Here is a 23724-nt window from a genome sequence, read left to right as displayed (position 1 = left end):
TACTCAAATAGAGGTCTTTAATTGGCCATGTATATTTTAAGATATCTCGGAAGTAATGATAAAATCCTTACATTTGCTGAGAGTGCCAAATGGCACGCCGTCAATGAACTGCTGGCAGGGTTGCGTGTGCCTTGACCAGTCTTTCCCCTTAATGGTGTTGAGGGTGGAGGCCTGCGTGGTGGAGGAGGCAGTCACCACCTGCGGAGTGCTGGACACCTTGCTAGTGGCTCCGCTCAGGAGAGAGCCTGCCCCCGGGTAGCGGATGAGGAAGAACGAGTCGTCGTGCGCTGGAGGAGATGCAAACTGGGCGTCAAAATCACTGCGGAAAAAGGAAACAATTGGAATAATTTACCTAAACATTAAATTTATGAAAATTCTTGGTGGGATATCGTTGCAATTTATTATGGAAATAAAATAGGCTTATCGTTTACATACGTTTGAATAAGCCCATTTATAAGGGACGTTACCACTGTCATTTTAGTAAAATATTTAGCAACATGAATATTAATCTTACTGAATTTACTGATCAAATATTAGAGTATCCACAAATTTGAAATAACCAGTGACAAGTTTAATCGCCTTTGCGAGATCTTCAAGACTGATATCATTAAAATGACGCAAAAGCGGTACGAATGTAAACGAAACTTTTAGACACAAATGCTGCATGTTTTACATTCCTCTACATAAAAAAAAACAAAAAACTTTTGAATTTAAAATGCTGAAGTTGACACAAAAAAATTTTTCGTGAACATTTTTAGTATCTAAGGGTAAGCGTTTGTTCATTTTTAGCATAGTCATAATATGAAACTAAACACCTATGAAATTTTTTACCACAAATTATTTGAATGCAAGAACAGGTCAATATTAATGGTTTTATTTTAAATCTGTAACTCTATACATTCAACTCTGTTAAGCTTGGATTGCCCTATATGTTTAACTAGCGGACCCGACAGACGTTGTCCTGCCCGAACGTTAGCTTGCCTGCTATTAGCTTGGAAAAAGACTTTTAATTGATAAATAGGTACCTAGGTACTTGTTTGTGATTAAATTCCAAAACTAAAATTTGTTAATATTGAATTTAAGTAGGTACCTAGGTACTTGTTTACGGTTGAATTTAAAAACATAAAATTTATTTATTTTTTTAATATGGCATTCTTTCTGCAAACGTCAAACTCCGGTCTTCTCACCAACAGAGTGGTGTATTTATGTAGGAATACGATTTTTAAGAATGTATTGAATTTAATATTATTTTAGTATTACCAAACATCCAGTAAAAAGAAATAAATGGGAAGAAATTATAAGGAATTTGAGAAAAGAATCTGATTGGGATCCATAAAAAGCAAATGTTGTTTATAAACATTCAAAAACAAACTTTTTAATACCAAAAAAACAACATCTTTCCATTTTTTTGTAAATGCATTCTCCTCGAATGCAACCCTGGTAGATCGATGAATAAAACATTTATGCTCCTAACTTATTTTTTACACATTAGATTGGAGATTTTAATATATACGAACAAGCACAGCGCAAAGATCTATATTTATCTGAAAACCCCACGTAAATCGTTTAAGCCGTCTAGGTGGAGTTGGTGACTTAAGACAATATTTTTTTATGTATAAATTAATTCGAAACACTATGATATCTACCAGTCTGAAGATGCCAGGTAGAGGGTAAAAGATAATGAGGAAATTCAGTGGTTTTTTTTATTTTATTTGTTAATAGACTATTAAACTAAGCAATTTTTTTATTTTTATATATCATATTATCAGTGGTATGATTTTTGAAAGTTTTGTTTTTTTAAATAACTCCGCGTGTGACGTCAGAGGTTCTTCTCCGACAGTTTTTCAGATTGGTTCGTTTACGATAAGCAAACCAGATATCCTTCACAGCTCTCAAATCATTGGTTGTGACAGTGACGTCGTTCAAAGTAGTGGGTTTTTATTAAAATATTTTTTTGTACGTTTTCAAGAAACTTTTCTGAACAATTTAATGATCTAATTACCGCACGCGAGAAAACATTATTTGTATCCAATTTCCCATGGGGCTGAAGTTTTTCATTGGTCAAATGGAAGTTTACGAATTATTTGAATTGATAACTTATATTCATGAGAATGCTTTTCACACATCACAGGTCATATGAAAAATGGCAATGAAGAGTTAAAAGCTTCAATGAGCATAAAGATAAGAAAATAAAAATAATCATGAAGTGTTTTTTTTTTTATTCGAATAAAACTGATTATTTCATGCATTTAAAACGTAATGAGAAATGTTTTATGTGAAAATTAATATGACAAGTAGAAAATATTCACTATTCACATCAACATGATGGAGAGCAATACAATTATTTTTATCAAATATGAGTCCTTGTCATACAACACAACTCACAATCATAATGATAAATTTGAATCCAAATGAAAAATGGTCATGAGTTACAACATAAGTGATGCACAAAAGATTCAAACTTATGTAACTGTGAACTCACCGAAGATTGGTAGAAAAATATCCTCTTTGAAAGCAAGACAGACAAAAATATATAAAACAGGCTGTTATACTGTTACATAATTACAAATATCATGAAATAAACTATTCACCACATCTTGTTTATATTTCCAGAACCTCAATAAGGATCAATACCAAATTAGAAACTCATTATTCAAATTGAGTAAGTTTTAATTATCCTAGTCTAATTTTAATATAGTTTCAATAAGAAATATTATTGCTGAAATTGAGAACCTTTTTAAATAAAATATTTTTATTATATCATAAAAACCCGCAGGATTGTAAACTGCCATTAAATTTATTAATGATAATACATAAAAAGTACACATAAAACATTATTTGAGAAAATTATGTTAGTAAATCAAATGACATTTGTTAGTACATATATTTTGTTTCGGAGTTGATATTTAAATATAGAAAAATTGAAACCGGTAAATTAAATTAGTTTAATTAAGAAGGTACTGCATTATGAAAGGCACCAATGATATTTTACATATAAGGCTATAAAGTGTACGTACCATATAAATCTACCCATTTTTAAAAATTATAAATCACAATATATCACAGTAAATCACAGAATGAGCACAGTTTTGTGCTACCACTAAAAGTATTCACTTGTCAGTTGATATTTTATTCAAAAACTGTATTAAAATGAAACTCGAATTTCCTGACACGGCACAGAGCGTAGATGAAAAATCGTACTTTACTAAAATGCGGTAAATCGGACCACCCATTTATATTGACAGTTCTCCAACGCGGGCGTCACTAGCGGCCAACGCAGTAACTAAGTGTCATGAAAGGGACGGCATTGGGATAAATAATGTGAAAAAGAGAGACAGACGACTGAGCGTTTTTTCTAATCGGGAACGGCTACGCGTGGCTCGAAATTCAAATTAGAAAATAGGTAGGTGACGCTATGACGAATTTGTGTGGTTTACATAAAACTGTGACGTAGTGACGTATGTAAAGCGTTGGTTATGGTTTTAAAACGAGCGAAAACAGGTCAACAAATTAATTAAGATTACAAGTGAAAAACAATGTTCCCAAAACGAAACAAACAGATTTATTACTGGGGAAATATTATGAAGAATTCGTATATATTTCATCATGACGACATAAAAATCGTATCGACAGATAACACAAAACAAAACAATATTACTTAGTATAAACTTCATCATATTAAAGTATGTATAGATACAAATTATGTATATAAATAGAGCATTACAATTTTATTCAATATAATAAAATAAAAAGGACAAAGACGGGTATTCTTCTTATTCATTTATTTAAGAATAAAAATAGTAAAAATTAATACGTACATGCATTTCATGCTCTTTCACACTTCGTTTGATGTCTAGATAGGTCGTTTTTCCTCATTCAATAGACAATTTTTGCTTGTGTTGTTATATTCGTTCGCATGTTTACTGTTGCCAAAATAATTATTCCGCGCAAACTTTGCATTCGTCACAAAATATATGGGAAAATGCGAAATCTCAACAGTGGGATATTTTTGTTTTCTCGGCTGGGTCACGAGATAGGAGTGACGGCATCCCGGGCCAGCCAATGAGAGCCTAGCGTGCCGTAAAGGCGGCCAATCAGAGGAAATAAACGCGGCGGGCCCCCGATCACCTCGAAGCCTGCGAGGCAGTAAACATTTTGTACAGAAAAAAACGAGTAATTGTAGTTAATTGTTTCGTAGAAATTAGCATAGAATGAGTAACTCACCTTTTTCCCGTTAATAGTAATGTGAGTCACACTTTAGTCCGACTGATTTAAGTTTTCCTAACAGGATAGTTTAGGTAAGTAGTATTAATTATAAAAACAAAAATAAAAAAAAGGGAGTCGTGAAATACATAGCATATTTAAACATAAAAAAAATGTAATTTTATTTTAAGAAAAAAAAACTCCAGTCTTTCGCAGACTACTCCTAACAAGGGCCTGTTAACGGTTCAAAACGAATAATGCACCTAGGTTATTAATAAATAAAAAATATTTAAAAAAACAATTTAATTACCTGTTGATAGTAGACGCCACGGAGGTTGGAAAACGTTTGCATTATAGCGGGCTTATCAGTAAAAGCTCAAATATCTTCCAGTCAACCAAAAAAACAGGCAGGTAAAAAAAATACAAAATTTGTACTTAAATTTATAATATAAAAAAATATATTTTCGAATCACAGCCGTTTGTTAGTGGAAAAATAAAGCTTGTACACATATTTATTTATATATATATATATATATATATATATATATATATATATATATATATATATATATATATATAATTCTTCTGTACGTATGTATGTCATTGAACTCCTCCTGAACCGATAGACCCCGGCTGGACCGATTTTGATGAAATTTTTTGTGTGTTTGAGTGGGTGGATGGCTTAGATTTACAGATGGACCCGGTATATTGCACTCTCTTTTTTTATTTTACTTTGGGCAACAGCAAATCACACAATGACGAAACGAAAAGATTGAAATATCAAACTCAATGTCAAATGTGATTAAGTAGGTTTATCGAAAATTCGAATATGGAAAAAACGTTTGCTGAACCGGCTAATAGCAGGCAAGCCAACGTTCGGACAAGACAACTCCTGTCGGGTACGCTAGTAAACTAATAAAACCTTATTTAGGAAAAAAATGCCTTTAAAATAATACGGGATGAGAAAATCTTCGTAGATTGGTACAGAAAAAACCTAGTGCTTTTTTCGAGATGTAAAAATCGAGGAATACGGACACGTAAAAATAGATGAAACAGTGAATTTTATAAGCCACGCGGGCCATATGGAGGCTTTACTGACAAAATGCATTAAGCCATTAAAACAAATCGCTTCAAATGTTTTTATTCTTCAAGCATTTTACATTATCTTTTTTTTTTTTTGAAAAGCTTCAAATAGTAATCTTTATTCGAGGCTATAGCAGAAAGTTTGAAATCAAGCAGTCTTGCACCTATATTTAAATGCATTAAGTCAAGAGTCTTTATATATTTCAAATATTTAAATATAGGTGCAAGATGTTGATTTCAAACTTTATGCTATGCCTAGAATAAAGATTACTCTTTGAAGCTTTAAAAAAAAAAAAAAAGATAATTGTGGGAAAAATAATGCGTTAAAGGAATAAAAAAGCTTTGAATGCAATTATCCCACAACTTGTTTTAATGACTTAATGCATTCTGTCAGTAATGCCTCGATATGTCCTACGAATAAATGCAATGTACCAAAGTATATTCATCATCATCATCAGCCGTCCATATTTCCCTATCAAAATAATCTCAAAAATATGTTCAGTAATTTGAATATAGAAAACAGTTTTAGTAATATTTTCAACAATGTTACCACCAAATATTTATATTGTTTTTGTTTGTAATGTGTACATTTTACTGAGTATTTATTGTACAGACTTAAAAAAAATATTTTGAAATTCAGATTGGTTGAGAACTAAGCCACAAACTCTGCCGGGCTATAAATTATAGATTCCCTAAACTATTGAAATCCCCCCCCACTCCTTTTCTAACGTACAAATCCTAATAAATTATTCTAAAAATTGAAATTTTAAAACTACTATAAGGATTCCAAAAAATACATCTTATTCGTCTGTGATATCCATCAATCAAAAACGTGACATTGGCAAAACAACAAAATGGTGATACGCTACTCACTCACAAAAAAACGTTTTGTGTTATTGTTGAAATAAATGGTTCGCTATTACTAAAACCGGTGTTTTTCGCGAGAACTGAACAAACGTGAAGAACGGTAAAAATTTGCAAGTTATAAATAGCGAGACGAGTGACGTCATTCGTCATTCTTATCTTCTATAAAATTCTAAGGAACCTTTTAGCGTTTCGGGTTCGGTACAAAAAAAAACGGAAGTCACCTATCTAAAAACGATCTGCCATTTTGTAAAGGTAAAGTGGTTTAACCACATTGTAAATCAAAAATGTACATTAACATACCTTAAGATTATTTGAGATGAAAATAAATGAAAAAACTTTTATATTAAATAAAACCGAATGCATGGAGATAATATAAAGTGTAGAGCTACATTATAAAATAAATTATTTTTTTAAAATCAACTACACTTCCTCATTTAGTAAAATTCGTAATGCGATATCTCAGGCGAATGTGTGGTAAAACTATGAACGATAAATAAACTAATTTTGAGATTCGTACATCATGTAAGGCTGAGATAAGCGTTATCGACAAAATCAAAAAAGGAGTTCTGCATTCGTTCGGACACGTAGAGCGAATGGACAGCGAAATAACGGCTAAAAATATTTACAATGCGAATGTTGACGAATGCAGAAATAGAGGAAGACCGAGAAAGATATGGCATGACCAAATCCAACAGATACTTGAAGATGGACATGTCAAAAGTTAGAATATTCGGCGCGCGAGCATAAGATGTATGAATGTAGAGGATGCGAGATATATATGCAAATCGCGTCATACGATAAAAACATTAGCACGTCACAAGAGCAAAATTGTTAGTTTCTATTTTTTTTGTTATATTTATCGGTTTTCATAATTTTATTAAAAATTTTATGTATGTACACGTGTGTATGTACGTATGTGCATTTGTGAATGCATATATGTTCATGTGTGTATGTGTATGTATAAATATATATATACATGTTCACGTGTGTATACTGACCATCGTGGTTTCGGATGTGACAGGGTTTAATGAACATCCTGAATATATATATATGGATGTGTGTGTAGTGTGTATGTATAAGTATGTATGATGTATGTGTACATTTATATTTATTTTTATTTATTTTTTCATTGTTTTATATTTACTTACTGTTTCTTCTTCCTTACCTATTTTCCCATCCCACTTCCCTTTACCCCTCTAGCAAACTGTACGTTTTGTTTTTTTTATATTTTTGTTCCTATATGAAACCTGTAATTGGTCTTCATATTTGTTGTTATTCTGTATGTTAATAACTACGACTATGTTGGTTTCAAACAATTTTAGTCAAGATAGAGCGACGTGGCGTCCTATTCTCTCTGCCTACCGTTACGGGGAAACGGCGAGAGAGTTTGTTGTTGTTGTCAAAGTTTGATTCTTGGCGTGGCTAAGCGTTTTGTATCAACACGTTAGTTTTTTTATCAAACCAAAACATTGAAAAATGGATAACGTAATCAAGTATTTAATTATATCTTTAATTCTGGGTTTTTTAACGTTTTTTTGAAAACATAATGCCAGCGTACGTCAGTCGTGAGAAATGACACCATAAAAAAGATCATTAGTAAGTGTAAAGTGTTGGGGTGTAAGTATTCGTCATATTTATTTAATCATTGAACATGAATTTGCGTTCCATCGCTCTGAATAAATATGTATTATCCGGTAAACAGAATTGTAAAATGGTAATTGAAGGATTCTGAAAAATTTGAAGGTTAATTCGACTGTTGTTTGTCAATACCGTGTATTGCATCGCCCTACTTCGCAGAATAGTGACGTCAGACAGACAGGCAGACCATGTGCCTACTATTACATGTGGCAAAATTTACACGGACATATTATGTGTAAGTATAAATAAATTTTTTACTGTATATGAAATATACTTTAACGCGCTCGTCAGAACATAATTTTTTATTTAATAATAAACAAACTATCAAACTAAGCCAAAAATTTTATTTTCGTGTATCGTATTATCATCGCACTAAAGTTTTGTAATTTTAAAATTATACCGCCCGTGACGTCGCGAGTTCAAGTCGGTGAGTTTTCGCTTGGATTAGCTTTCGATTGGCTATTCTAAGCACGTGTTTATCTGAACCTGTGACGTTACCAAGTAGTTCATTTTTATTGAAACGCATTTTTTCATACATTTTCGAGAAACTTCGCCGTAGAATAAAATGCTCTAATAATTACCGCGTGTAAGAAAACAATTTTCTCCATCCCCTCTAGTTTTTCTACAATTTTCTCCATCCCCTCTACTTTTTTCATTAATTCTCAAACAAGAGAATATTTTTATAATTTATTTTTAATTTATTTTATTTTTTATTTTTGCACCACAACAGGCCGAGAGGCCCAATTACAGTGGTGAATTACATCACAGAACCCAGGCTTGAGAAAAATCACATTTAATTTTTTGTGTTCTCACCGGGAATCGAACCTGGAACCTTCCGTCTGTGAGTCAAGCGTCTTGACCACTACACCACGGAGGCCGTCAATCAGTGCATGTTTGTCCTAATTAATGCACGTGCTTATTAAAATGCGTGTCGTGTTGGTTTTGTATTTTTGTGCAACAACTATGGTGAAGGTGTATAGTGGGTTTTGCATGATGGTTTAATTGGTGTCCTGACGAAGAGGCGGGTATTATTTAATAACATTTAGTAAAACAATTTTCATTTCCAATTTCCCGTAGAACTGAACTTCCTCATTTTAATACGGAACTATCTCATGTTTCGGTAAATTTGAGACGGGTTGTGGTCCCGTGGTTATCAACGCGGATAAGGAAGCCCCAGGTTCGAAACAGTTTCCCGTTATCTTTCCATTTTCTAACACTGTTTTTTACGACTAAAATAAACCGTCACAAATATAAAACATTTGAGTAAATCAAATAACGAAAATATTTATTTTAATTTTCAAATAATTTGTAACACTTCAGGACCTAGAACCAACATACGAGTATTGAGCTCAAAAACCAGCAGTCTTATTCTAAGTTCGCGATAATTTAACACGAGCTCGTGTTAACAGGGTTGCTATTCTGAACCACTCTCGTGGCACGAGAAAAAAGTTTTTCTCGAGTATTTTGTATGTAAATACACGAGATAATACGGCCACGAGGGCGTTTGGAATACCAGCCCAGAATACGGATTTCAATTTACGTCCGAAGTAAAGCGCGGCCGTGTCAATTTCAGCGTTAACTTGTGATAGCACGGACTCAGAATCAGACCGCAACACACCACATTGAATTATTTTGATATAGGACGCACAGAAAAAATAACATTTGGAAAAACAATAGAGCAGAACTAGAACAAGAAATATTTATACTCCATTTTATCAATTGAAAAATGTGGATATTTGTTTGAAATTTTTTCGGTAATATTTTGTTTGTCAAGAGGTGACTCCACGTACAGAAATTTAGAGTTGGATATTTTGATCATATCTTCATAGCACACAGTCCCAGATACAATATTACCTTTATTAACACTAATATTTTACAAGGTTCAAAAGATCTTCTGTGCACGTCGATTTTGCAAACACGGTAAGAACAAAGATAAATAAAATTTCCAATAACAGCAGTCAGCAGACATAACAAATATTTTAACAAGGTGATAATTCAATGAAAATAGTTGATTTCATAAACAGAAAATTATGCTTTGATTATCTCGTAACCGCTTTTAAAAATACTTTCCAAAATGCAGAATACGTACGCAAGACGCACGTGATTTCATCATTTTAAATAAATAAGTTCTATAAATATTTATTTCTGGATGATTTATATTTCTATTTCAGAAGAAAAATCCTAATTATTAAATAATTAAGTACATTTACTCAAGAATAAAATTAACATTAATGGTAACAAATAATAATAACTAATTCATTAATTACTAATAATGTTTTTCCGCATTGGAGTATTTCTGTAAGAAAACTTTATTCTTTTACTACTGGTCGATGAGGAAGTACAGTGGATTTTTTGTTTGTTAATAAACTATTAAACTAAACCACGATTTAATTTTTCCAATTTTTACACATCGTATTATCAACGCTACGATTTTTTGAAGTTTTGTATTTCTGAAATAACTCCGAGTGTGACGTCAGAGGTTTTCTTCCGCTTATTTTCGATCAGTTCTGCCCATTGGTCCATTGACGGCAAGCAAAACGGAAATCTTACACAACTCTCTAATCATTGGTTGATTCGTATGAACTACTGACGTCGTTCAAAGTAGTCCGTTTTTGTTAAAATATTTTTTTCGTACATTTTCAAGAAACTTTGCTGTACAATTTAATGCTCCAATTTTTACCGCGCGCAAGAAAACATGTATTGTATCCAATTTTCTGTAGGGCTTAAGTTCCTCATTGGCATTTGGAAAACGGATAGCGAATCGACTTAAGTCAAATATTTAGCAAAGTAGTGGATTTTTAAATGACTCACTTATTCCTAATCCGCACCCAGTGGTAGATAGAGCAGTAGGTACATTGGTTTTCCAATTACTGCAGAACATCTCGATCATAAACTTTATACATGAAGACAAGATGATCAGTGATCAGTGCTACACTTCAGATGCAGTCCAGGGACTATGAAATATTACAGTGAAAATCACCCCCAATATTTCATGTCGACTTCAGATGTTGGTCCGAGAAATGAAAGCTTTGCTCCATTTTGAGATTATAAAAAATAAATTGAATGACTTTTTTGAAAATTTTATTAGGATTTTTTTTCAAGCTTACCATGAGGAATGTTCCTCTGAAGTATCGCGGTCTGGCCCTGAAAAACCGTGTACAGCCTTGAATATATTTTATAGCATCACTACTACTAACGCTAATTACATGATTGTGGTGGTACCAATATGTATGTAAATATAGATAATGTTTACTGGTTCCCCACTCGTGATTCCCCGCTCCACGCAAATGCTACTGCCTATAAAAAACTACCAAAACATCACGCGTATGTGCGAACATCACAATGTTGTTATGTAACGTGTGCATGTGAGTGTGTTGCTTAAATAAATGTTTTTCGCGTAATTTAACCGTTTAAATGCCAGATTAATTCAACAAATTTTGGAATGCTTTTGAGAAAGAAAAATACGATCAATATGGATAGTAGAAGTTTTGCTAGAGGATATTATGCGGAATCAAATGTGGAATGGTCTCTCTAATTATTTTAGACAATGTGTTGAATTGGCGGTAAAACATGTTCACGATATTTACATGCAAACGTTTTTATTGCAATGTACCACACGCAAATCGCTTGCGGTACCAACATTGCTTGGCCATAGTGGCGCGCGTTTTGCGGCGCGGCGCGGGCGCGGCGCTCTATACCTATACTTATTCTTACTACTTTTTATTGACTTGTTCTCTATAAATTTGTTCGAATTTAATGTCCTTATTTCTGTCTTTACCCTAAGTATTATTTTCTATACTTATAAATTATTTTTTGTTCAAATAACGTGTGTAAACTGTGCATATTGGCTTAGACTTAATAAATGTACTAATTTATTAACAGTCTAAGCCAATATGCTAATTTTCTCATACTTAACGTTTTGGGTAGGTAGGAATAAATTGCCTTAAGGCAATGTGTCCGCCCTTATATGTATATGTATATAAAGTGTAAAATAAATAAATAAATATTAATGGTAACAAGTGCAGTGCCAAAGTGACCGCGCCCGCGCCACAAAACGCTTGCCACTATGGCCAAGCACAAATAGTAAAAATCTGTATTATTTTGAATGCCAAAAATAATACAGTTGATATTGGCGATTGCAGGTGGTTTTTTCTCGTACATAATGTGATTACGTTGACTTGAGATCAAAGAGATTCGAGTCGAAATTGAGTGGACAGCTTATCATGAAATTAGACAATAAAATAAATCGGTGACATCACAGATTCAATAGATATGCAAAGTTGTATAATGGTGAGAGATAGTTAACTGCTGTGACATTTTCAACCGGGAGCATAGGCATGGCGTCGTCCAGGACAGAAGGACAGAAGGACCTACGGAACGGTCGATGCAAACAGTAAATTGGGATGAAGCCAGGGAGAAGAAGAAGACATTTTCAACTAATCGTTAATATTTTTTTGTGCTAGCAAATGGGAATCTAGTTGTGGAAGAACTGAGTTCGATCCTCGGACTTCTGATCTATTATCCGCGACACTACTTTTTATCAACCTTTATCACCTTAGATGCCAGTCCAAAGCAACGATAAAGTATTAGAAGTGAAAACACATCTTGCACGTCGACCCTGTCAGGATTCTAACCCCAAACCTCATGTACGGTAGAATAGTATTTAAATACGCTTAAGGTTTGAAATAACATTTAATAACAATATTGATATACATTATTACTTAGGCTCTTCCAAATATCGAATTTAAATTTAATATTTAGGACCAACTTCAAATCACTTCAACTCAATTAGTGAAATTTCTAGTTGGTAGTCAACTAAAATTTTATACAATAAAACGTTTTATTGATGACAAACCTTTTGAACTTCTTCAAATATGGTGAATGGTAATTAAACTTTTAGTATAATAATTATATAAAACAGTACTTTTTGATTTTTTGTTGTATTAATCCTTTAAAATATTTTATTATTTAATTTGATCACAACATTTATTTTAAAATTGTTTTAAACTTCTACTGAATGAGTTGAATAATTTGAAGGTTTAATTTTCTTATCGAAATCTTGGTTAAAAAGTAATGTATGTTTTTTTAAATAAAATAATTAAACCAAATGTGTTTGTATTGTAAGTTTTGTAAAGGGCAATTTTGCCGTATATAATAATCGTCGAATCGGTTTGTGGTCCCGTGGCTAGTGTATCGGGCTCACGGCTTGCTTGTGAATCCCACTCTACCCCAACTTGATTCCCATTTTCTAATAGTGAGTTATTTACAACCCGTTGAAAATGGGTCTTGAAATGAAATAATTGGTAAATCATAAAGCATTTTTTTCTTATAAAAAAAAAAAAAATAAAATTCTTCAAAGGATTTTATTGCTTTTAACAATTTTACAATAACTAACACGGCGTTTGCAATACTAAGGATCGTACCGTTTGTGAAGTCGAAAAAATCGCTTTCCTGCACATTTAATGTTTTGACTTTCAGGATAGTCGAGAATTGAATAGACAAATACTCGCATCAATTTCTTCTTTTCTTCGCTGTTTCTTCATCATCACATGCTTCGGGAGGTCGACGGACTTCTCTGGACACGACGGTATACATTCGCTTGGCAAAATGCCGACGCACGCTACAAAATGTCGTCGGGGCCAAAAAGTCGGAGCACGGAATATTCGTCCTAACAATAACGCCTACTGATGCTTCATTGAACCGAAACTTATCGAATGAGCGATATTATTATCAAGCATCAATATGACACCTGCCAGACATAACATGAACACATGTTAATTAATTTTCATTACATGAATTATTAAAAAAATAACGTAAGAAAGAATCGGCGAGCACAATAAATAATCATATATTACAGTTATAATACACGTATCAGAAAACTGGGCGATTCACGAAGGTCTCGGATTCAATTCCTTACAAAGACGAAAAGACGTTTTATTTCATTTATTTTATTTTCCCTGGACCCTGAAATCTGCAACATAAGGCTAAACCGCGAACATCCTACCAGGAAAAAAATATCTCGACATAATGCAATATATGGACGTTAGCGTGGGCCGATGTTGTATGAAGTTTTTTATTTTTTCTGACATCAAAGTGAAAGGGGTCTGAAAAGTTGCATTTTGGATCACATTGCGCGTAAAAATTATTAAAAAAAATATTCCATACTACTATTGGCCCTCAACCAAGGTTTGAAGTTTATCACTGTCTGAACATTTTGTTAGTTATCTATATTGATAAAAAAATTTTTTTTGGAAAAATGTAACTTAATCACATTAAAAATTCTAACACGTTTTAAAACTACTAGAATGCAAAAAGTTTACACTCCGCGGAACTGATTCCGTTGAGCGCCTGGCTAATATTGACGAAAATAATGGCTCATTAAAACAATGCTACCCATTTATTACAAAACAAAGTGCAACTCACGCCCTTAGATGTTTATTTAATAAGGTTTAATGCACTTTATGAAGTTTAATTGGACTGATTTTTTTTTACTTGAATACGAAATGACAGTCGGTTTAGCGCAAAAAATCGACTTTTACAAAAACTTCAAGCTCTGGTTAAGGGCCAACAGTATTATCGAGTATATTTTTTAATATTTTTTGCATTCCGAGTAATATAAAAGGCAACTTTTTGGACCCCTTTCATTTTAAAATTCGGAAAAAATCGGTCCACCTTAATGGACGTGTAATGTGTAACAATGTATTGCCCTTTCCACCATTAGGTGTTAAGTATGGATAAGAGTAAGAGTGTATTTAACAAGAAGGTGGATTTGTAAGTGAGAAAAGGATAAATTATAGCGAATCATTGTTTCTAATGTTTTGAGTTTTTTTTACGTCTCGAAACCAGTAGACATAGAAAACTCGTTAAGTGGTTATGTACAATTATTATTTACTAACATTTAATAAAAGGTTTGACCAAAATTTAATGCTTTGAATTAGTGATGACACGGATAGTGGTTTGGCCGGATACAGGATATTCAGTGTACCCCTAAGGCCGTTTTCACACATGCCACGCAAATCCATACGACCCGATATTTTACCGCGCTTATCCTGCAAACGCATACAAAATCTGTTACCTTTTCACACGCGTTGTAAAATGAAGACGACCCGGTCTGCCAGACAAAAATATGTTCAAATTTGTTGGGGTGTGCTTAATCGCAAACGATTATTATCAATATTAATAGTTCGAATAACCGAATTAGATTATTCCCGTAATCGACTTTTTATTTATGGATAATGCGTTGTTTTTTCAAAATACTTATGAAGTATGAAGAATGAAAGAAAAAATATTAATTAAAAATAAATAATATAAATATGCCTATTCTTATAATGCATTATTGTATACACTAACTAAAAAAATACTTAAAAACTTATGTATTGTACTCGTAATACTATTATTATTGTGAAAACTATTTTTTGGTCATTTCTCTTTAGAAAAAAGTGTTTCTTAATTAGATATTTTTTCTAATGTTTTTTGTTGTTATTACTTTTTTTTTTAATAAAAAAATATTCCTTCACACAGGTTTTACCAAGGGGACTGTAGAGAAAGGAATGGTGTATTTCTATGAAATGATTTTATAATATAATAATATTTCGAAAATATTAATAATAACGCGTAACTCAGGGAATCTTCATGTACCTAAGTTTCGCTCAACGAAGTTCGGAAAAGGGTATCTGGAAAGTATTGACTATTCCGAATTATAAATAAATATTAAAACATGAAAAGTCGAATAGCAAATCCAAAAGTGTCGCAATTAAAAATTTAACTTAAATCTTTTTGATAGCGATAGTTATTTATGTTATTTATATAAATGGTGTAAAATGTATACTCATATATTTATTTTCATATTTTTTATTTTTAGTATTTCAATATATTTATATTGAAATATTCGATACTTTGGAGGTATTTTTTTGCTGTCTTATTTCTAATGGTATTTCCTTAAACTGTCCAGCTCGGTGCATCAACGAGTTCGGTGTCTTCGTTTTCTTACTAAATGGCAGCCTTACTTCATTTTTATTTCTAGTTTCATATCCGAGTTCACACTGATTAGAAAAAAAACCTTGTTTCCTTTGTTCAAAACTTTTGTTCATTTTGTTTATAAAAACAATAGTTTTGTATTTAGCTTTCAATGCACAGGAATTTGGTTCTATGTAATTGAGATTTAGTGTCAAAAAATGATAAATTGATGAAACTAAACTAAAATTATGTTTCCGTATAAAAAACCAAACATGTATTTTTAAAATTGAATTTCATATTTAAAAGTGATCAATTAGAAACCTAAATTATTGGCAAAAGAGCAAAGATAGATATATTTTTTTTGGCTTAGGTGGCATTAATTTGTTTTACTATTTCATTAGCTAAATAAAAAAAACAATGTTATTTTTCAGTATTCAAATATATTGTTAGCTCTAGAGTGATTTAGACAAGTAAAAAAATAACAAGCGTATTAAATACATTTAATGAAATTTTCATAATGTTCCTTTAATTGTAAGAAATATGAACTAAATGAGTATTTTTATTCACAGCGTATTATTATTTAAATTTTGTTTATATGTTTTACTTATAGATATTCGCATATATCTTAAATCTGTTATTTTTTATTCACAAATGAAATGATAAATTAGGAACCGTTAAGTCAATTGCACAGAAATTTAAATGAACCGCGCTGCTAATTAGCGTATTATTGAATACTATATATCGTCTTCATAGCAATCCCATCCCACCTGACATTTATTTATTTATTTGGTTTACAAACAATGAAAAATAAAATACAGAAACATTGAAAGAAAAAAATACACTACTTATTTTTCGTCAACTACGTGTAAACACTAATGAAATACATATATTTAAACAAAATGAACAATATAACCCATTATTTAAAAATATAAATTAGAAAGGGTATAAAATAAATAATATGCACTTTTTAGTGCAGTTTTAAGTTTTAATTATTCGGAAAATATTGTTTTTAAATCTATACCAATTTTTTTCAAAAAATCGGATAAGAAATATTCGATTATATCAACAAGTTATATAATATTCATAAGAACATCTCAAAGAGTTTTTACGAATGTGTTGGTGGAAAAGTAATGTACCGCCATTATTCGTTTCAATTAGCTTCGATAATAATATCGATTTATCGTTTATAAAAACGGATATTTATTTATATTAAAATAAATTTATACATGCTTCGGTAAAATTTAAATACATTATCACCAAACCCTTCTCAGAACCCAATGGTGCATAGGCCAGTGCATTGTTAATTTGAATGTATATATTATTTGAATCATTATGTTGACATTATAAAGGAATAATTGCATACAATAAACATTAACTTATGCGAGCGTAAGAGTCCTTGTTTACGCCTTCAACTTTAGTAAGCAGAAAATCAACTATCAACAAAATTACCAAAACATTCAAATTATACAAAAAAAAAAAGATAATTAAAAACATTTTTTTTGTAAACCACGTTATGTGTTCACACAACTGATTAGTTTCGGCTACAAAACATTTCCCTCTTTAGGGTTTTTTAACAAGTAAACATACATAATACATATATTCGGTTGTGTAAACAAATACAGTGGATCACAAAACAATATTTTTTATTCTCAAATCAAAACTAAATATTGCGATGATCCACAATGTTAGATTTACAAACATTAAAAATAATACAATGACATTATATTCATCATCATCAAACCCTTATTCGCACCTAATGGTGCATAAGGTACTGGAGGTGTAAGTAATGATGTACCGCGGGAAAATTCCCGAGAGTGTAACTCCCCGGAGCGGGAGTACATTCCTCCACATACCCAAAACCGTTTTAAAGACTGAGGGTCTTCCTTTCGGTTTTACTCATACAAAAATGCAGTATTTTTGTCGATAAATGAGTTGTTCTCTTAAAATTTCCAATTGCGTATTTTATTTCGTTTGGAAGATTATATGGAGGGTTTTAGTCGGATATTGTCATTCATCCTTTGAACATACATGTGTTTATTGCAATCATAAATGGTAGCAAAACGGTATTTACTTGTATCACAATAAATTAGAGATGCAAGGCGGTAAAATTACCGCAGTATTTTACGGTAATTTTCAGTAAAAAACGAATATGACGTACAAATTTTTATTTTTCGAAGATATAACGAATACAAGTAGCTTTGTTTTAAAACACGTTACATGACAGTGAAAACCAGGCTTAGATTCGTCGAGTGGTTGTTGACATTTGTTATAAGTATGGGACGTTCAAGGTCATTCGGTATGTACTCTTTTTACTTTTTTTTGATAAAAAAAGGTTATTATGTTTCGAAACTTAACAGGATCGGTGGACATAATGCCCTTAGTAAAACCTTAAGTGTGTGACCTTAAACGACCATCTCTCATGCCACAATTTTGTAAAAATTAATTTATTGCTGTTTATTTTGAAATTATTAAGACTAAGTGACAGGAGAGTTATAACTGATTTATTAAATTTATATAAAATAATCCATTCCATGTTTGACACCCCTGCACTTTTATCACTAATTAGTTTTAATGTACCAAAAAGGACAACTCGGCAAACCTACCAATACTGTGGCAACAATACTTCGACATCATATGGTAAAAATGCAGTCATCAATAGACTTCACTCTCTAGGCAATAAGTACCAGGACATTGGTGACTCATTTCACATGAAATTTATTACATATAGAACGGCTCTTCTTCTTTATTTTATTGGTAATAGTTCTAGGTAACTATTTGTTACTTTTGTTAAAAATTTGTTTTAAACTTCTTTATTAGTGTTTTTTTTTTTTCCTTTTTTCGTTTCTTTTCTTAATTAATTTATAAGTAAAAAATATTTCTCTTTATCATTTTTTTTTACATCATTATATATTTTTATACATAAACATATACTTTTTACCTAAATATTAGTTTTCAATAATAATACATATATATATATATTTTTAATGTTATTCAAAATTACTTCTTAGTTATTTTTTTAACTGGTTCAAAGTATTTCTAATACCAAATTATCTTTTTTTATCCATAATTCTACAACTGGTAATATTTTATTCTTTTATATAGTTTATATTTCTTAGACTTTCTAAATTAATAATATTGTTTTAAATGCTCTGTATTACTTATAATTATGCTTACATGAATGTATATTTAATTGTATTTGTAACTAATATGTAAAAGGCACTAAGTGCCGTTTATTTCAATAAAATAAAAAAAATTAAAAAAATTAAAAAAATTACATTCCTATAGATTTTATTAAAAAAATGATGAAGAAAAGAGATGATGATGATGACTTTTGGTAGGTCAACTATCAAATAATTAGTAAAAAGTTAGTGCTAATAGCACTTTTCCGCTATTTTGATAAAATGTATTTGATGTTCAAACGCGTATCTTGAAAAGTATTGGTCTTACGAAAAAAAAAATAGTACGATTTTAAGTAAATTTTATTTTTTTTGACTTTCGTATATTTTTTTTCCATAAAACCTTCAGGGGCGTAATTATCCACAAAAGACTGATTTTAAGCACCATTTTTTCAAAATCGTGGCATGAGCGGTGGTCGTTCAAGGTCGCAAACTTAAGGTTTTACTAAGGACCCTATGTCCACCGATCCTGTTAAGTTTCAAAACATAATAACCCTTTTTATAAAAAAAGTGAAAAAAGTACATACCGAATGACCTTGAACGTCCCATGCTTATAATAAATCTCGACAACCACCAGATGGATCTAAACCTGGTTTTTGCAGTCATGTAAAGTGTCCTAAAACAAAGCTACTTGTATTTGTAATATCTTCGAAATATAAAAATTAGTACGTCAAATTCGTTTCTTACCGAAAAATACCGTAAAATACCGTATTTTACCAAAATCTGGTAAAATTCCCGTAAAATACCGCGGTAATTTTACCGCCTTGCATCTCTAGACACGGTATGCAAGTAGATTAATTAGTTCTGGGGAATCAAATTTATTATTTACAGTTTTGTAAAGCAGGATCTGATTGAAGATATCTTTTCTGTGTGTTAATAAATCAAGGTTATGAAATTTTAAAGAAGCTAGGTATTTAATTTGGAAAATACAAATGAAATTAGCATGTATATTTATACATGATCCCGTAACTTCGAATCGACATTCGAATATTCGAATTGATACTTTAGAAATGAAATCGTTCCGGAGTTCCCATCCCCTTCTCACTCACACAAATACAATTCTACTGACTATGCGATGTCGCATGGATACGCGCTGCACATGTGAAATGGGCCTAAGCCGAATAGCCGAATATTGAATTTTTCGGGTGAGTGAGTGCCGGGAACAGAGTGAACGGTGCACTTAAATCTACCTTGGCAAATAAATGCTTGTCACAAGAGGCAAAGTTGGCAGTTCACAACGGAGTCCTGGTCCCGTCCCTGATATATGGGAGCGAAGTATGGACTTGGAAAAACAGGGATGAAAGTAGGCTGAATGCTGTCGAAATGCGATCTCTCAGGTGAATGTGTGGTAAAACTATGTACGATAGATGCACAAATGTTGAGATCCGTACATTATGTAAGGCTGAGACAAGCATTATCGACAAAATCAAGAAAGGAGCTCTGCGCTGGTTTGGACATGTAGAACGAATGGACAGCGAGAGAACGGCTAAGAATATTTAAAATGCGAATGTTGATGGATGCAGAAATAGAGGAAGATCGAGAAAGACATGGCATGACCAAATCCAACAAATACTTGAAGATGGACATGTCAAAAGTAGGATCAATCATGAGAAGATGTATTAATGTAGAGGAAGGCGAGATATGTATGCAAATATAGAGTGATGTGGCGTGTATCCTCTCTGCCGGCGTGATGGTTTGTTTGAACTTTAATTTGTATGAGCGAAACCGATTATTTGTTTGTTTATCAAAAGCTGCATGTTAACAGAACCATAATATTAATTTGCAGAATAAATAGTTACGAGTATAAATTATGTTACACTAATTTGTTTGTATTCATGTAACGTGATATGGAGTGCCCTAGGGTCTGTAATTTTACACACAATTTCGTAGAATATTAAAATTTATAGAATCGATAAGCACAAACACAGAAACGTCCATTAATTTTGTAAATAATTATTCTTATCGTTAAGATTGTACTAACACGTGAACAACGATTTGATCACCGATGTCAGCACTATGAATGGCTTTTGAATTTATTAATTAGTTATTTACCTTTGAGTATATCTAATATTAAAAAACTGTATCCATTGACTTTATCAGGATGTTTCTAAGTGGATTTTCAATGTCACTTCAACCACACATTACGATAGAAAATTCGTCAATTTAAATATTCATAAGAAAAATCGCCTCCTTCGAACCAGCGAAATTATGACACCCAAAAACATCGCTGGCAAAACCATTCGTGACAGAATACGAAACACAGGTTCTGGAGTGAGCATGTGACCAAAATGACAGAATCAAGGGCCGTAAAAACAGCAAGGGACAGTTTACCTAAAGGAAGCAAACCTCAAGGGCGACATCCAAAAAGATGGAAGGACAGCGGGCAGTCCACAGCCGGCAAAGAAGGAACAACTATGGGTGGCTTCAGCCAGACGACAGAATTTGATCCAGGATACGGCCCTACCCAATGTAGGGAGTACCGCTTTACCCACCGTTAAACTACTGGGAGTTTTACTCAATTATGACCTTTCTCCTGACGCTCAAATTAGTAGAACGATAAGTTCATGCTTTTACCAGCTGAGACAAATTAAATGCATACGCTAAAATTTGCCGGTTGATGCCGCCCGTCAATTAATAAATGCGTTTGTAGTGTCCAGAGTCGATTATTGTAATGGTATCTATGCAGGTCTACCAATGAACAAAATGACTCGCCTACAATCTGTATTGAATGCTGCAGCGAGACTTATTTTCGGAATCTCTAAGTTCAGTCATATCACTCCACTACTTCGGGAACTACACTGGCTACGTTTTCCACAGAGGTTCGAATACAAGCTCTGTAGGCTTATTTTTATTTTTTATATTTTTTATTTACTATGCATAAGTCACTGCACAACTCTGCTCCGGAATATCTAAGGGAACTATGCATTCCAGATGAGCTAGCTGACAGGCGTCTCACGCTTAGATCAGCTACGTCTACGGCGAGAGGAAGAGTTGTTGTACCTCTACGCAAACAGCGCACTAAATTTAGTGAACGCGCATTTGGGGTCGCAGGCCCTATGACATGGAATGCTCTCCCAGCAGAGGTGCGAGGCTGTAAAAGTGAAGTGATATTTCGGAGAAAACTTAAAACCCACTTGTTCTCTAAATCATTTGAATAAATCCGTAGCATGTGTCAACAAAATAAATTGTTTTAATTAAATTACAAATTTAAAAAAAAAATAAAAAAAACTTTTAACTATAGAATCACTATGTAAAGCGCCTTTGAGGTATTATATTACGAAAATGGCGCTATATAAGTTATCCATAATAATAATAATAAAGAGTAACAGGCCAACAGCCTTAAAACAAGTGGAAGTAGAATAAAAAATCGCGCATGAAAAACAGAAAAGGCCCAATAAATTCATTCCTGGCCAAGCTATCTGAAAATTGAAAATCAATACATTTCATAACATTTTTTCTAGCCAGAAGTCTACTTATTGTAGAGGAGCACCAAGGCTAAAAAATATGTCACGGCTGTACCACGGTGACCGATTTACACATAAAATATGATAATTTAAATATATAGAATAAAGCAGATATTATATAAAGCGAAAATTTAATTATTGACTTTCGGAAGACTGCTGAAAAATCCCTCTGCAAACGGAACTGTAACGTCGTGTTGCATTAAGCAAACACTTTCCATAATTTATAAATATAATCATATAATTTAGGCCTGTTTTAGCGAAATAAGACTTTTCATTATTTAAGATAAATATATTACGACCGAGATGGACTATAAGAAAGATATATCGAGTCTTGTAGACTCAGGTGACATCATAATCACACAAGTGTTAATATAGATAAATGAAAAGCCTGCAAGAAACGTAGACAAGCCAGCACGTCTGTAGAAAACATATTTTTTTGTCTACATAAGAAAATATGATTAAGCGTTAGGTGTATACCTACACAAATAAACTGATATGGCATATCTGTAAGTAGAAGGGATTATAACTTTATTAGAATTGTTGATAGACACACCTCCGAATGTCCGAAGAAATTTGTAAATTTGGCAACGTATCTGAACGAGCCTCCAAAAGGCGGCAACACAGCCAATAAATTGTGCTTACTGTAGTTACTTCGATACCCCACACACCCCTCACGCAGAGCGGGTAAACGCAAATGGTATAAAAATAGACGCAATGTCAAAAGAGTCGACCGATACGACCTCGCGGTAAGCGCTACATATCAAATGCAGGTAAACTTTGTACCGTGCCATACAGCAAAACACCTTATCAGCAATCTTTGATCTTTACAATTATTTCAATAATGACGGGACTGCTCTCTTAGGAAACCATAGCTCAAGAGAATCTTTGTCGTTATCTAGCGGCCGTCAAATAGCGTTGGATGAGGTCATCAAACGTTGTGTTGATTGTTAGCAGAACGTCTAACAGCGGTGCCGTCATTTGCAGGATAGCCGTCAAAGCGGTAAGAACAGTTTGGGATCGTTTTTTTATCGTACAGCGATAAACATTTTAGTGTCTGAAAATGTGTGCAAACGTGATTTGGACTGTCAAAAATTACGGAATTTTGATTGATATTGTACAAAAATCGTGAAACTTTTGAAATTTGCACTAAACCTTAAAAAGTGCACATTGCGTAGCATTCATTTTAAACATCTCACTCTCATCCAAATTATAGTTATCGGCTTCTTATGACTCCTTATTTTTCAAATACCTATACCTACTCATTATGCTAAGTTTGTCAATATTTTCCATTTCCCGCTGCAGTGGGTCTAAGTTTTATAAAAATAAGTTAATAAAAT

At 32.4% G+C, this 23724-nt stretch overlaps 1 protein-coding gene across 4 annotated transcripts in view; it reads right to left on the bottom strand.

Annotated features, from left to right (window-relative positions):
* LOC148285532 (uncharacterized) overlaps positions 1-23724 on the bottom strand; it is a 64888-nt gene that overhangs the window by 4430 nt on the left and 36734 nt on the right. For 3 of the 4 annotated variants that reach the window (XM_088223851.1, XM_088223854.1, XM_088223864.1), the window contains one exon: positions 72-319. In XM_088223851.1, the coding sequence (XP_088079977.1) occupies positions 72-319 (248 nt within the window). Of the gene's footprint in view, positions 1-71; positions 320-3017; positions 3212-23724 lie in introns of those variants that run through there. The other variant, XM_088223872.1, reaches the window with a different exon arrangement.

Source organism: Micrasema longulum, unplaced genomic scaffold (assembly GCF_059751315.1).
Source record: "Micrasema longulum isolate JH-2025_06_02 unplaced genomic scaffold, ASM5975131v1 h1tg000026l, whole genome shotgun sequence".
NCBI lineage: Eukaryota > Metazoa > Arthropoda > Insecta > Trichoptera > Brachycentridae > Micrasema > Micrasema longulum.
This window is presented reverse-complemented; position numbering and strand designations above follow the sequence as displayed.